This window comes from Podarcis pityusensis, assembly GCF_964106645.2.
Source record: "Podarcis pityusensis genome assembly, chromosome: 9".
Classification (NCBI taxonomy): Eukaryota; Metazoa; Chordata; class Lepidosauria; order Squamata; family Lacertidae; genus Podarcis; species Podarcis pityusensis.
This window is the reverse complement of record NC_138034.1, coordinates 67,477,688-67,492,425: the sequence shown is the minus strand read 5'-3', so window position 1 is coordinate 67,492,425 and position 14,738 is coordinate 67,477,688. Positions and strand designations below refer to the sequence as shown.

Here is a 14,738-nt window from a genome sequence, read left to right as displayed (position 1 = left end):
TGCGCTCTTGTGCTGGGTGTATCGGGTTGTCCTGTCAGGCCACCACCAGACCTACCAAGAGTGTGTTTTCAAAACAGGACAGAATAAACAGCAAAGCAAAATAGTGAAGGAGGCAAAATGCTTAAGCAGCTGCGGACCACCAACTTGCTCGTGTGTCCCTGGTTTGTAAGCAAATGTTCTAGCTGTGCCACGTTATCTAGCTAACATCCTTGGTGTCCAACGTGCATTTTGGCTCTTTTAAATTCACTCTGTGGAACTGTGTTGACGGCGAGAGCCACTGCAGTCCTTACGAGCACATCCAACATGAAGCTGAACTAGCTGGCGTTTAAAGGAGCCAGTGTGGTGTAGTGGTTAGAGTGTCGGACTAGGACCCGGGAGACCAGGGTTCAAGTCCCCGCTTGGCTGTGAAGTTCACTGGGTGACCTTGGGCCTAACCTACCTCACAGGGTTGTTGTGAGGATTAAATGAGGAGTGGGAGAGTCATGTATGCCACTTTGAGCTCCTTGGGAGAAAAATGTGGAATATAAATGGAATCCAATGGAGGTTTTTAAGCAGAGGTTGGCTGGCCATCTGTCATGTATGAGATTCCTGCATCGCTTGGGTTCCCCTCTACAATTCTATGATTCTATAATTTGCAAGTATAATTTAGCCGCCCTGAGCCCGGTTTTTGAAGGGCGGGGTTTAAATAAATTATTATTATTAATAATAATAATAATAATAATAATAATAATAATATGGGGTTTAACCATATAGATATTGGAATAGAGCAACACCACTCTACATGTTAATATCTCATTTATTCATTTATGGTATCTCTGACCCATCTTTCATCCAGCCGGTCCCAAGGTCAGAATCCAACGTTAAACAAGCTAATAAAAGCAGAAAACATCCTCAGATCAACGAGCAACAGCATTATAGTTCTCATCCCAAAGACCTGGATGAAGAGGTAGCCAACTGAAAAAAAGTCAACAGTGTCAGCCGTAGACACACCAATGCACTAGATCAGGGGTGTCCAACAGGTCGATTGGGATTGACTGGTCAATCCTGTGGAGGCTTCGGTCGATCTTGGTTGATCTCGGGCTCCTTTTCCTTCCTGCTCATGATTGCTAGAACAGGAGACGGATTTGTCGCTGTGAGGCTGTTTATTCTTTTCTTAGCAATCTTTTGGTGAGAGCGACTTCTACTGCCTTTCTCCTTCCCTCTCCCTAAAAAAAAGCTCAACCACTTTGACCTGACCCCCCCCCCCCAAAGGGGTAGATCACTGCCAGTTTTTTATTTTGTGAGTAGATCGCAGTCTCTTGGGAGTTGGACATCCAAGGGGGAAGTCATTCTGGAGATAGGGTGTCATTTCAGAGAAGGCTTTTTCTTGTACCACCATCCCTACCACATGCTTCACCTACTGGTGGGGCCACATGTTGGGTAGCTTCTGCAGAGTGTCACCCACTGGCAGGATGGTAGGGGGTCAGTGTTTGCAAGTCATTTAGGGCTTACTGTCAGCACCTTGAATTGCAGAGGCAAAATGCATCCCAAGCCACTGGTTCCAAAGACCTGTGAGTCCATCCTAGCCCCTCTGTCTTGCTGATTCAGTTTCAGGGTGGTTTTTTTGGAGGGAAGCCAATGTTTGGTGTATATGTGACCAAAGAGGGAGGAACTAAGTTGAATTGGAGGGTTTGAAAGCCTCTGTGGCCACAGGTTCTCCAAGGCCTGGTCAATTTCATAGAATCATAGAATCATAGAGTTGGAAGAGACCACAAGGGCCATCGAGTCCAACCCCCTGCCAAGCAGGAAACACCATCAGAGCACTCCTGACATATGGTTGTCAAGCCTCTGCTTAAAGACCTCCAAAGAAGGAGACTCCACCACACTCCTTGGCAGCAAATTCCACTGTCGAACAGCTCTTACTGTCAGGAAGTTCTTCCTAATGTTTAGGTGGAATCTTCTTTCTTGTAGTTTGGATCCATTGCTTTTTTAATTGCAGCCAGCCTGTGGTTTGAATATGAATGTTTTCCTGCAAACCCCAACATGTTTTTAATAAGGGGACAAGAGAAGGGGGTGAGGACAGAGAAAGAGTAGCAGTTAAAGCAAAACAGGATCTTCTCTTTTTTTCCCTTGTTCCCTGTTTCCTTTTTTAAAAAATCAGGTTTGCCAAAGCCTTTTTATCTGTTGCAGCAGCAGACGTGCCTCAGCTTTTGGCTTGCTATATATTTTTAAAAGGGATATATACTGTTCCCTGCAGACGGACTATAAATTACACTGCAGTGTCACTGAAGGAATTTGTTTAAAGATCTGAGGAAATTGATAGCTATGTGGAATTGCTGGCCCATCTGTCTTCAACCACACATTCTCCATCTTCTTCTGCGTCTCCTCTTTTAGCTTGTCTCAGCCTGCGTGCCGGGTAAATCTCCGGCTTATAAATTTGGTCAAGCACTTTAAACTCCCCACCCTGTCCTGGCTACCGCCTTTGCATCTAACAACAAAGCAAGGCAAACTTTGGGGGGGGTTTTGGGGGGGGGAAACAATCTTTGGAGTGGAGAATTATAGATTGAGTTGTGAGCTCCTTGATCTCAAAACATGCATCTCTTCACATCTGGCAACTATATTTGTGTGCAAATTCCCAGGCTCTTTGTCTTGTTCTAGAATTGGGCTTTTCCTGCTTTAAAAACTATTCACTATATCTTAATAGGTAAGAACGTAATTGTCCAGGTGAATTTAAACTGGCAGCAAAGTCTCCCTGTGTCTTGGACGTCAGATGTTTTGGATTTCAGAGATGATGATTTAGTCCAACATCCTTCCTGTTCTCATGGTGGCCAACCAGATGCCTGTGGAAAGCTCGCAAGCAGGATCTGAGTGTGACAGCTCTCTCCCTTCCTGCGGTTTCCAGCAGCTAATATTCCATAGAACCATAGAGTTGGGACACCGAGAGAGCGTCTAGTCCCAACCCCCTGCCATGCAGGAATCATAGCTGTCAACTTCCAGATTTGAAAATCAGGGATCAGCAGCCTCACCTGTCCCGGAGACAGTCTACGGGATATCTAACAATCTGGGATAGCAGCGGGAAACGGCGCTGAAATAAGGGAATTTCCCGCAAAAAAAAGGGAAGGTTGACAGCTATGGCAGGAATCTCAACATGCGGTAAAACGTAAAGTTAAATACCCCCCATGGTTATTTAATTATAGAATGTGGCATGATGGGTTGTGTTAGAAGGTGGAATATAAATATTTGAACAAATAAATGCACGTATTAATTACCATCCTATACTTCTAAAGCAGTATGTTCAGTTTTCTGTTTGCTTCTCTTTCTCCTCAAGGACATCCTGATGGGAGAAAGTAGTGAGTTCAGCCATTTTGTGAAAGATCCTTTCTATGTCGTGGCTGCTGGCACCAGGTAGGTATTTATTCTCTCTCTTGCTCGTGCTCTCTCTCTCTCTCTCTCTCTCTCTGTGTGTGTGTGTGTGTGTAGCACATACTACCATATGACGACAGAGCAGTTTCTGTAAGAATAAGTAAGGTAAAGGTAAAGGTAAAGGGACCCCTGACCATTAGGTCCAGTCGTGACCGACTCTGGGGTTGCGGCGCTCATCTCGCTTTATTGGCCGAGGGAGCCGGTGTACAGCTTCTGGGTCATGTGGCCAGCATGACTAAGCTGCTTCTAGCGAACCAAAGCAGCGCACAGAAACGCCGTTTACCTTCCCGCCAGAGCGGTACCTATTTATCTACTTGCACTTTGACGCTAATCAGCAAGTCCTAGGCTCTGTGGTTTAACCCACAGCACCACCTGCGTCCCTTAAGAATAAGTAAACTACACCATTAAAAACCACAGCACACATTGAAACTAATAGTAAGATAGTTGTAGCATCTTAATAATAGCATAATGAATGTTCAATGAAAGGGTTCTGATCACCTTATATTGGGGGGGAGGAAATGCATTAAAAATAGTAGGTGAGCTTGCCCCATATATAGCTGAGGAGGGAAAGCTTGCATACATCTTCATCAAGAGAAGCAGGTTTTTTTTTAAAAAAAAATCACAATTGCCTTTGGTACAAAAACAAAACCCTGTTTCAAGGTGTACTCCGAAGCAGTAAGGGAATCGACTATATCTGAAAAGATTGGCAAAGGCACAGAAACTAACCAAAAACTTATAAAACAAATTCAAAGGTATGTTTTCCCTGTGAACTGCATTCTTGCTCAGAGACAAAAGATTATTGGATTTTCTGTGCCCACTCGTAGCACAATATCCACGGTTACTGCTGCTGCCTCCATGGTTGTTCCAAAGCGGCTCTGGATAATGCATGTATACCTCCCACCCACACTGCTGGCACACATCATGTGGTTATGTGCCTCATTGGTGTGATACGTAACCCCACGGCCCTTCTAAACCATTTGATGGAAAATGTTCACATTATCAGGAGAGGCGCAGGGGTCACAGTGAAGGAGGTGCAAGCTCACGATGTATTCTGAGTCAGCTGATTCAGACTCTGCTTTCTTTTGATGCACCACAAATAGCCTCTTATCACTTGGAGCAGCCTTTGCCAACCTGGTGCCCGCCTGGTGTTTTGAACTAAAACTGCCATCAGCTCCAGCCCAGTGCTTATGGGAGCTGTAGTCTGGAGGGCACCAGGTTTGCAAACGCTGATGTATGGCTTTGAAAATAAAGAGTTCTAGAGAAGAGTGATTAACTTGGAATTGCAACAGCTAAGCCAGCCTTGGCGTCGGTGCCTAGTTTCTAGGAAAGTATTATGAAGCCAGAGGAGCCAAGACTTTTGCCCCGTGGGAATCTAGCAGTTTTCGAATAGCTTTTAGTGGTCTTTGCGTGAAAGCAACCCTGGCTGTCGTCTCATCCTTCCCAATTAATCAGGGTTTCAAGACCCTTTTTATGAGTTGGCTTCTGCATGCAGCTTCTTAAGTAACGAGGCTGACACTTGCAGAGAAACGAGCCAACGGGAGCAGGATATGGGCTATTAAGTAATATGCCTTACAGCCAAGCCTGACATTCCTAAGTGCTTATTACCGTCTTAAGGTCTTCGGAATGCTGTTGCTGCATCAGCAATGTATGTGTTACATTAAGCGCATTCCTCTGGCGGAAAGCTTTTTTTTTTGCGTTCAGGAATTGTTTCACAGTTCTCTCCCCCACCCCCGCTCCAAAGAAGGGAACCGGTTGAGTTGGAAAAGCAATAGTTCACAGCAGACTAGCTAAATATGCAAATGAGCACTGGGCATTATTGAAGATGAGTCAAGGTGGGCCTCGTGAAAAGAAAGCCTAGCTCACGACTCTGCCAGAATTCTGAAGGTATCAATAAGCCAGAGATAAGTCTTCGCCATCCGTAAGAAAGTGAAGGTTTGTGGGCTTCCAAGGAAGCCTTTGATAAAGGCTTTTCATAAAACTGAATACTTATGGTATAAGTTGAAACATCTTTTCAGGAAGCAACAGCTGGAAGAAAGAGAGATAGTGAATGTTAAAGATAAAGGGACCGCTGACCATTAGGTCCAGTCATGACCGACTCTAGGGTTGCGGCGCTAATCTCGCTTTATTGACCAAGAGAGCCGGCGTACAGCTTCCGGGTCATGTGGCCAGCATGACTAAGCCGCTTCTGGCGAACCAGAGCAGCGCACAGAAACGCCGTTTACCTTCCCGCCAGAGCGGTACCTATTTATCTACTTGCACTTTGATGTGCTTTCGAACTCCTATGTTGGCAGGAGCAGGGACTGAGCAACGGGAGCTCATCCCGTTGCGGGGATTCGAACCACCGACCTTCTGATCAGCAAGTCCTAGGCTCTGTGGTTTAACCCACAGCGCCACCAGCATCCCTTCACTTTTCCTTAAAGGTAAAGGGACCCCTGACCATTAGATCCAGTCGTGGCTGACTCTGGGGTTGCGGCGCTCATCTCGCTTTATTGGCCGAGGGAGCCGGCATACAGCTTCTGGTTCATGTGGCCAGCATGACTAAGCCGCTTCTGGCGAACCAGAGCAGCGCATGGAAATGCCGCTTACCTTCCCACCGGAGTGGTACCTATTTATCTACTTGCACTTTGACGTGCTTTTGAACTGCTAGGTTGGCAGAAGATAGTGAATGTTAGGCTAAAGCAAAAGGAACTACTTCAAGAGAAAGACAAACAGGCGTTATTATCTGAAAAAGAAGGGATAAAAATATGCAATAGGAATGAATATCAGATAGCAATCATGGTGCCATGTGGAGACTGTGAGGTGTACACACTTTTTTCTTTTTTTTTTTTAAAGCAAGTTTCCAGTCCTTAACACCGGGGAGAAAATTGCTTGTAAGCATAAGGAACATAGGATAGAGGCTCAGAGATCAGAAGCGGACTATGTATTGGTTCTTGGCACAGACTTCTGCTTTTATTTCATGCACCCAAACCTTCCCCTCCCACACAACATGTTTTCAGCCTGCCTCCTCCACGGCCTGTGTTCTTGATAAAAGAAATAACACGTTCAGCAAGAACACAGATAATTGCAGTATAATGAGAATATTGGGTGCATACAAAGGTTCTCCATTTGTGCAGGTTTTATTTTCATTGCTGAATTTTTGCAGCATTTGAACTTGGGGTATTATTGTTGTTGTTGTTGTTGGGGTATTATTGTTGTTGTTGTTGTTGTTGTTGTTGTTGTTGTTGTTGTTATTATTATTATTATTGCAAAAGCCTGGAGCCCGCATTGATATAAAATTGATGCATCAGCTTGATTGCCTTTTTTTTTTTTTTTTTTTGAAAACTCACTAGTTTTATACCCTGTCCTAGATCATTTGGCAGCAAAGAAAGAAGTCAGAAGGAGAAATCAGCATTCACACAATATCGACCCCACACTCGCCATAGCAATGAGAGTGTCGGCAACTCGTTCATTCCGAATGAGAGACAGAAAGCTCCGGATCTCCTCAGACACCTCAGCAGGACCTCAGCATTTTCCTCACCTTCAGCAGATACGAAGGGTCATCATCCTGAACCTAAGCCAGGCGCCAGGCTTGCTACCCCTTCCAGATTTGGCTGGTCGCCATCTAACGGTGCTAACCCCATGCCAGCTCCCCCAGATTTCCAAGTTGCCAGTGAAAACCTAGTCACAAGATGGCACCCCAGACCTGAGAGGGATGACATCGTTCAGGGCCAGGTTCCGGAAAGTTCCAACGGCCCACTTAAAGAGCCAGTGGAAGATATTACCTGGAGATGGAAGGCGACGCTGCCTCTAAGGCACCTCCCGCCTACAATTAAACGGATCAAAGATGACGGCCCCTCCAGAAGCGCGATGCCTTTCCAGACATCTGGGCAGAAGGCCTTCCAGAGGTGGCAAAGCCTTCCATCGCAGAACAGCTCCTCTTCTGAGCCAGAGACTCCTTCTGGCCAAAGCAGGCTGTCCCTCCGCATCTCAGAGTCCTGCCTGCAGGTGTCTCCTCAGGAAGAGGGCGATGACGACGTTTTCTTCCAGCCTCGTGTTTTGGATGCCGCCTATGAGCTTTCGCCCCCTCCACCGCCACTCCCCGCCCAGAGCCCCAGTGCTGCTGAAAACACCATGGAAGAATTCCCTCCTCCTCCTGCTGGCATTCTGGAAGAGAAGGAGCCAGCAGCTGGGAACGCTGCCAGCCTTGGAGAGGAAGGGTCTTCACTCAGGTAAGCCTCTTCCTGAACACCCTTCCCTGCTCTTACTTTGCAAGCAATCCTTCTTGGCTTGGAATCAACTTGATCCCGCTCCCCTCTTTCCTTTCTCCTTTCTCCTTCTGTGATGGAACTCCTACTTGGGGACTTCCTTGTCTTTTTTCTGGCCCACGTAGGACCAGTCTGAATAGTTGGCCTTGGTGAAGATTTGACTTTTCATCCCCAGAAAGTTCTTGATTTGAGTTTCTTTTGAAATGAGGCTGCGTTTTAATGTTGTATTTTAATCTTGTTTTTAAGTTGTATCTTAAGCAATTGTTTTTATACCTGGTGTTAGCCGCCCTAAGCCCAGTCTTGGCTGGGGAGGGGTGGGGTATAAATAAAATTTATTATTATTATTATATATTTTTTAAAATAATTTTTATTAAATTTTCCATTTTAACAATCCAATCAAATCACATTGAATATTCCAAATTATACAAATACATATCATATAGTCCAAATATTCTGCCAAATTATTAAAAAAAAATGGGACTTCTCATGCTTCAAGTTCGGTGGGGCTCTGATCATCTTATATCTCTACTGCCTTGAGTTTCCAATAGAAAATTTATTATTATTGTTGTTATTATTATTCTTCGTGTTTGGTTTCTTGGGATTCCAGCAACAATAACTTTAAAGGGTGCATAGAGCCTCAATTTTTATTTGATCTGTTTGTTCCAAACTAACCATATATTTGCTCCCAAAAGCTTTACAGCTGTTGAGGTCAACTGTTCTTTGAATAAAAATTGCCCAGTGCTCACATAAGTTTTTGAAACCTTGGCATGTAACCTCTGATTATATTTGACCTCAGTAGATGTTCAATGGCAGTTAATATCCAGGCAGTATTTAATTCTATTTCAGTCGTTCCCAAACTGGAGGGAACTGCCCCCTTGGTTCCATAAATTTGCCCGCAGTGTCCCCATTGTTCAAATTAAAAATATTTAGTTTAACTAATTCAACAAAATTGATGAACTTCATCCATTGATGCCAGCTTTTCCAAGTCTGATAGTCATTTATATCCCCTGCTGACCCCTTGCCCCTTAGCACCCTCTGCCTGGTAGATCCCTGCCCCCCCCCCCCGGAACAGTACCACCCACTTTAGGAACCACTGTTCTTTTTTGATAGTTGGCATATTCGTATTCATAGGCATGCATTTAATGACTGGCCATATTTGATGGTTACTGCACATGACCGAGAGGCTCAAACGATTTTGTTCTTGCCTTGGGAGAGGGGTGTTGGCACAGAGTTTCAGAAACCCTGGTTTAAAATAGCTCTTCCCCCTGCTTATCGGCAGAAACTTCAAAAGGATTCCTAGGAACTTTGGCGAGAGAGAGGAAACGGGACCAAACGCTGCCTCCACTGCCAACGCCAAGAGCGGCCGGGCTGCTTCACCGCCCCCTGCCAGAACCTCAGGACCCAAAGCGAATGGCGTCACGCCTTCCTCGCAAGCACAACAGCCGCCTCTGCCCGCTCAGGGGCTGCCTGACGAAGCTCCTGCCAGCCAGCCTCTCGTGCCTGTCATCACCAGCAGGGAGCCCGAAAACAGTGACCTCAGCCCCGAAAGTAACCCAGGGAAGATGAAGACCCCGGAGGACATCAAGGAGGAGGCTTTGGCAAAGGAGATCATCCACAAGGACAAGTCGCTGGCCGACATCCTGGACCCCGACTCCAAGATGAAGACCACCATGGACTTGATGGAAGGGATATTTCCCAGCGGGGCCAGGGTGCTTCGAGAGAACTCGAAGAGGAAAATGACGCAGAAAAGGGCCAACAGCTCTGGCAGTGGCTCTGTCCTGCCCAGTGATAGCAAGTAAGTCCCATTTTCTTAAGGTTTTTGCACCCCATAGAGCAGATATTTTTTACACTCCACTTACACGATGGGGCATGTTTTAAGCTCCATCTGCCTGTTTATCAGGCACCCATCCTGATATGTCTGCACAAAATTTGTGCAGAGGTTTTATGACGTTACCTGCGCATTGAATGTTCATCGCAAGTGTATTATTATTATTATTATTATTGCAAGGTTATGCGATGTCGCCATCTGGTCCTTGTTATCCTGCACCTTCCAGTGCAGTTTCCCGTCGTTTCTGTCGGACTTCCCACATTTAGAAAATAGTTGGGATATTTCACAGAGTAAAAACCACTAGATGGCAATGTTGCATAACCTCCAGGCAAATATTGTGCAAGAAAACCAGGATGAATGCTCCATAAACAAGCCCATCTGGAAGCGCCCCCGGGTGTTAAAATCTTCCTTCTCTCCAGTTTGCCCAATGGGGATGTTTCCCCCAAAGCACGCCCACAGCTGATGTCAACTGTTACGTCAGATGGGTGGAGATGCAGCTGCCAAAGAACGATCAGAAGCCTTGAAGTGCGTTCCCAGTTGTGCATTGGCAAGGAAAGCTTGCTGTCAGCACCAGTCAGCTGACCAGTGCTGAGTGTATTGTGGAGCTCTCTGTCAGGAACAATCATAGGGTTCCCTTGACCCATCAGGACCTCCATAGGGCAGCTACTGCCTGCCCCAAACAGGCTTTCCGTGAGTTCAAATATTCCTTTGTGTCGCTGGCTTAAATCGAAGTGCAAATGGGCTGTACGGAACATTGGTGTTCTTGTTTGTTGTTGTTTAGTCGTGTCCGACTCTTCGTGACCCTATGGACCAGAGCACACCAGGCACTCCTGTCTTCCACTGCCTCCCGCAGTTTGGTCAGACTCATGTTTGTAGCTTTGAGAACACTGTCCAACCATCTCGTCCTCTGTTGTCCCCTTCAACATCAAAAAAACGAAGATCATGGCCACTGGGCCAACACCTCCTAGCAAATAGAAGGGGAAGAAATGGAGGCAGTGAGAGATTTTACTTTCTTGGGCTCCATGATCACTGCAGATGGTGACAGCAGTCACGACATTAAAAGACGCCTGCTCCTTGGGAGAAAGGCGATGGCAAACCTAGACAGCATCTTAAAAAGCAGAGACATCACCTTGCCAACAAAGTCCGTACCATTAAAGCCATGGTTTTCCCAGTAGTGATGTATGGAAGTGAGAGCTGGACCATAAAGAAGGCTGATCGCCGAAGAATTGATGCTTTTGAATTATGGTGCTGGAGGAGACTCTTGAGAGTCCCATGGACTGCAAGAAGATCAAACCTCTCCATTCTGAAGGAAATCAGCCCTGAGTGCTCACTGGAAGGACAGATCGTGAAGCTGAGGCTCCAATACTTTGGCCACCTCATGAGAAGAGAACACTCCCTGGAAAAGACCCTGATGTTGGGAAAGATGGAGGGCACAAGGAGAAGGGGACGGCAGAGGACGAGATGGCTGGACAGTGTTCTCGAAGCTACCAGCATGAGTTTGACCAAACTGCGGGAGGCAGTGGAAGACAGGAGGGCCTGGCATGCTCTGGTCCATGGGGTCACGAAGAGTCAGACACGACTAAACCACTAAACTACAACAAATCCATCCATGCTGGTTTAATGCACAGAAGCACACACAGCGCCAGCTTTTCTTTTTGCAAAGTACCCAAAGAGCTATACCAGGCTCCTACCTGCTCCCCTGAAAAGGGACACAGCTTGATTTTTTCTTGTCTGTGTTAATGGTGCAAGGGTAGGATGTCACATAATCTCTGCAAGGACTTTCTTTTGAAAGAAAGCACACGATATCTAAGAATCAATCCATCCTGCAGCTTGAGAGGAATGTGCAGAATGAATAGCGCCTCTTTCTTCTGGTGGCTCTCGAGTTCAGTTCAGGGAACGGTTATGATTTCTCAGAAACCTATTGGAGTGCAGGAGGAGCGGAGCCTCCGGTCTGGTGGGGCAGGGAACAAATTTGGTTCTCCAAGTCACTCTGTCTGGCCTCTGGGACTCTCCCAACACCACACGCTCTCGCCAGCCACACACCACCTCTTCCCAGGCCACTGCCTTTAACAATCCTGCTTCGCAATCTCCTGGCGTGCTCTTGCCTGGCTGGAATATGTCCTTAAACTCTGATTGGACCTTTTGGTTTCCTGAAGCAAGGCCAGTGAGAGGCGTGGCCTGGGAAGGGGTGTGGCCTGGAGGGGGCTGCATTTGGGCATTAGATGCAGACTGTCAGTAGCCCATGCGTTTCATTCAGGTGGTCCATGGCATGTTGGCAAAGAACACTTGCAATCGCAGTTCTCCTGAATTTAAATGGCAATGCAATAAAATCATAGCTGTCAAGCGTCCCTTATTTGGCGGGACAGTCCCTTATCCCAGCGCCATGTCCCGCTGCTGTCCCTTATTGATGATGTCCCTTAAATTTCCCGGGTCTCAAAGGAAGCAGCTCCTCTCCCTCCCTCCCTGCCGGCCAGGGAGGAGGGAGGCTCCAACTGTGTTGCTTGGCTGCGTTGCTCACCCAATAAGAAGTCTAAGAACGACTGGGGGGTGGAGCTTGCATGACTTGTGCTGATCAAATCGGCTGCATTGCCTGGGGACTCGCCTTTGCTCAGCGCTTCCCAGCAGAGAGGGACGGTGGTTTTTCTTGAGGCTTCGTTTGGCTGCTGGCTGGGCTTTCTGCCTTTGGCTCGGAGGGACTCAGAAATTGAACATACCTGTGCTTGGAAAATCCCTTATTTTGGCTGCTGATCCCTTATTTTCGAGGCTGCTGGTCCCTTATTTTCAAATCTGTAAGTTGACAGCTATGAATAAAATTACGTTGTAAGAACCAAAAGAGCAGTAAAAATGAAATTACAAATCATTCACCACCTAGCACAGCCCATTGCACACCAGGGAGAAAAATCTTTAAGTGGTCTGCCAAGACTCTCAGTGATTTTTAGTGGGAGGGAGCGGTTTAGGTAGTCTTGTGCTACCTGTATATGCATGGAAATGTTGATTAAGCATGAACCATTTTTAGAAATAGTTAAACTTGCGCCATCTGGTGGCAATCCCCAATTAAATTCACTTACTTGTGGGGAAAGTACCAAAGAAGCCATGGGTTTGGGATCTCAAAGCAAGGCACGAGGGCAGAGATCAAAATTCCTTCTGCAGTTTGTGCATGCGTGTTTCTTCATTGGTACAAGAATGGCAACCGTGTATGTCCCAGACTCCTACATACGTATCTGTTCTCTGCCGTGGTTTAGGAAAGATGAGAAAGAAGCGTCTGCCTCAATGCTGGCCTCGTGCTCAGCTTACTACAACGTATCAGTACCCAAAGCCGAACTCCTGAACAAAATCAAGGATTTGCCAGAGGAAACAGGTGGCGATGAAGAGCAGGTGGCAATCAATGAGAAAAAGGTGAGTTTTGAGCATCTCTCAGCACAGAAGGAAGCAAGGTCAGCCATGATCATAACCAGAGCTCTGTCAGTCCCAGGGATCTGTGATTGCACTGTGCAAGGAGCAGAGTTAAACAAGAAAAATCATCCTTCTAACGCTTAAGACTAATTAATGGCAGTTCTGTTCATGCACAAAATCCAAGTGGTTTGTGCTCCTAGCTGAAATTTGACAAGTCCCCACCTTTTGAAACATAAAAGATTTCTGAAGATCTGCGGTCATCTGTTGAGAACAGAAATAGTTTAATCTCTGGCTCAAGTCAGATATTTGTAGTAAACCTGCTTCCATTGGTCAGCTTAATTCCTTAATTCAGTGTGTACCTATGACCTCCTGTTGGTTGGTGCTGTGCAAGCAAAAAGAGTCTGGGTGGCTTTTCATTTTCATTTTTAAGAGGTCTCTTAATGCAGTGACTCCATGGTGCCATAAGAAGACAAGGCATTTTCCCTTTATTTACGCAAAGGCAAGTGATTCTGTCCCCGGGGCAAAATTCTCCAACTTGCCTTCTAGTTCTCTATCAAAAGAAGCCTATACAGTGGTACCTCGGGTTACATATGCTTCAGGTTACATACGCTTCAGGTTACAGACTCCGCTAACCCAGAAACATTACCTCGGGTTAAGAACTTGGCTTCAGGATGAAAACAGAAATTGTGTTCAGGCAGCGCGGCAGCAGCAGGAGGCCCCATTAGCTAAAGTGGTGCTTCAGGTTAAGAACAGTTTCAGGTTAAGAACGGACCTCCGGAACGAATTAAGTACTTAACCCGAGGTACCAGTGTATTGTACTACTGAGAACATCGTTGCACAGCATCGTTCCTTAGAAGGTCAAACAATTGTGAATTGTTTATCACAGTAGCATCCATAATGGAACCCTTATTCTTGATTAGTTTCTTTGTATACATAGCTTTTTAAAATTTTATTATTTTCAGTACAGTATACATAACTTTTATTGGCGGGAGGAATTCATAAGGAATGTTCAGACACATGCTTTAAAACAGGTGTTGGGTGTCCGGGGTTCTCCAGATGTTGCTGGACTACAACTCCTATCATCCTAGTCCTCATTGACTCGTCGACTGTGGCTGATGGGAACTGGAGTCCATTGGAATATCTGAAGGGCCACAGCTTCCAAACACCAACTTTTGACGGCTGCCTGACATAGTAGTAGAGGATGATTTTTGCTCAATTCTGCCCCACCAGGCTGAACTCATTGAGAGCTTGTCCCACAAGCTGGAGACCCTGAAAGAAGCCAAGGAGAGTCTGCTGGCAGACATCAAGCTCAACAATGCCTTGGGAGAGGAAGTCGAAGCTTTAATCAGTGGCCTATGCAAGCCCAATGAGTTTGAAAAATACAGAATGTTCATCGGAGACCTGGATAAGGTGGTCAATCTCTTGCTTTCACTCTCAGGACGCCTTGCTCGGGTGGAGAATGTTCTCAGCAGCCTCAGTGAGGATGCAGATAACCAAGAACGGGTAGGTGGATTCAGAAAACTAGTGCGCACGAGTGGCGCTTCCCTACAGCAGCATCTTCGGCAATGAAAGTGGGTTGAAACAGCTCTCCACTAAACCAAGCGCCATAAGCTCTTGCATCCAGGAGTAGCACAGGGCAATTTTCTTGTGATCCAGACATGTACATCCAGCTTCAAGGGCCTTCTGGCGGTTCCCTCCCTGCGAGAAGTGAGGTTACGGCAGTGGTTCTCAACCTGTGGGTCCCCAGATGTTGGACTACAACTCCCATCATCCCTGAGCTCTGGCCTTGCTAGCTAGGGGTGGTGGGAGTTGTAGTTCAAAAACATCTGGGGACCCACAGGTTGAGAAAGGCTGGGTTACAGGGAACCAGG

At 46.4% G+C, this 14,738-nt stretch overlaps 1 protein-coding gene across 8 annotated transcripts in view; it reads left to right on the top strand.

The window, feature by feature from the left end:
- SHROOM3 (shroom family member 3) overlaps positions 1 to 14,738 on the top strand; it is a 219,849-nt gene that overhangs the window by 197,436 nt on the left and 7,675 nt on the right. For all 8 annotated transcript variants that reach the window (XM_081020646.1, XM_081020647.1, XM_081020653.1 and 5 more), the window contains 5 exons: positions 3,308 to 3,384; positions 6,750 to 7,610; positions 8,926 to 9,441; positions 12,717 to 12,870; positions 14,098 to 14,370. In XM_081020646.1, coding sequence (XP_080876772.1) covers positions 3,308 to 3,384; positions 6,750 to 7,610; positions 8,926 to 9,441; positions 12,717 to 12,870; positions 14,098 to 14,370 — 1,881 coding nt within the window. The remainder of the gene's footprint in view (positions 1 to 3,307; positions 3,385 to 6,749; positions 7,611 to 8,925; positions 9,442 to 12,716; positions 12,871 to 14,097; positions 14,371 to 14,738) is intronic.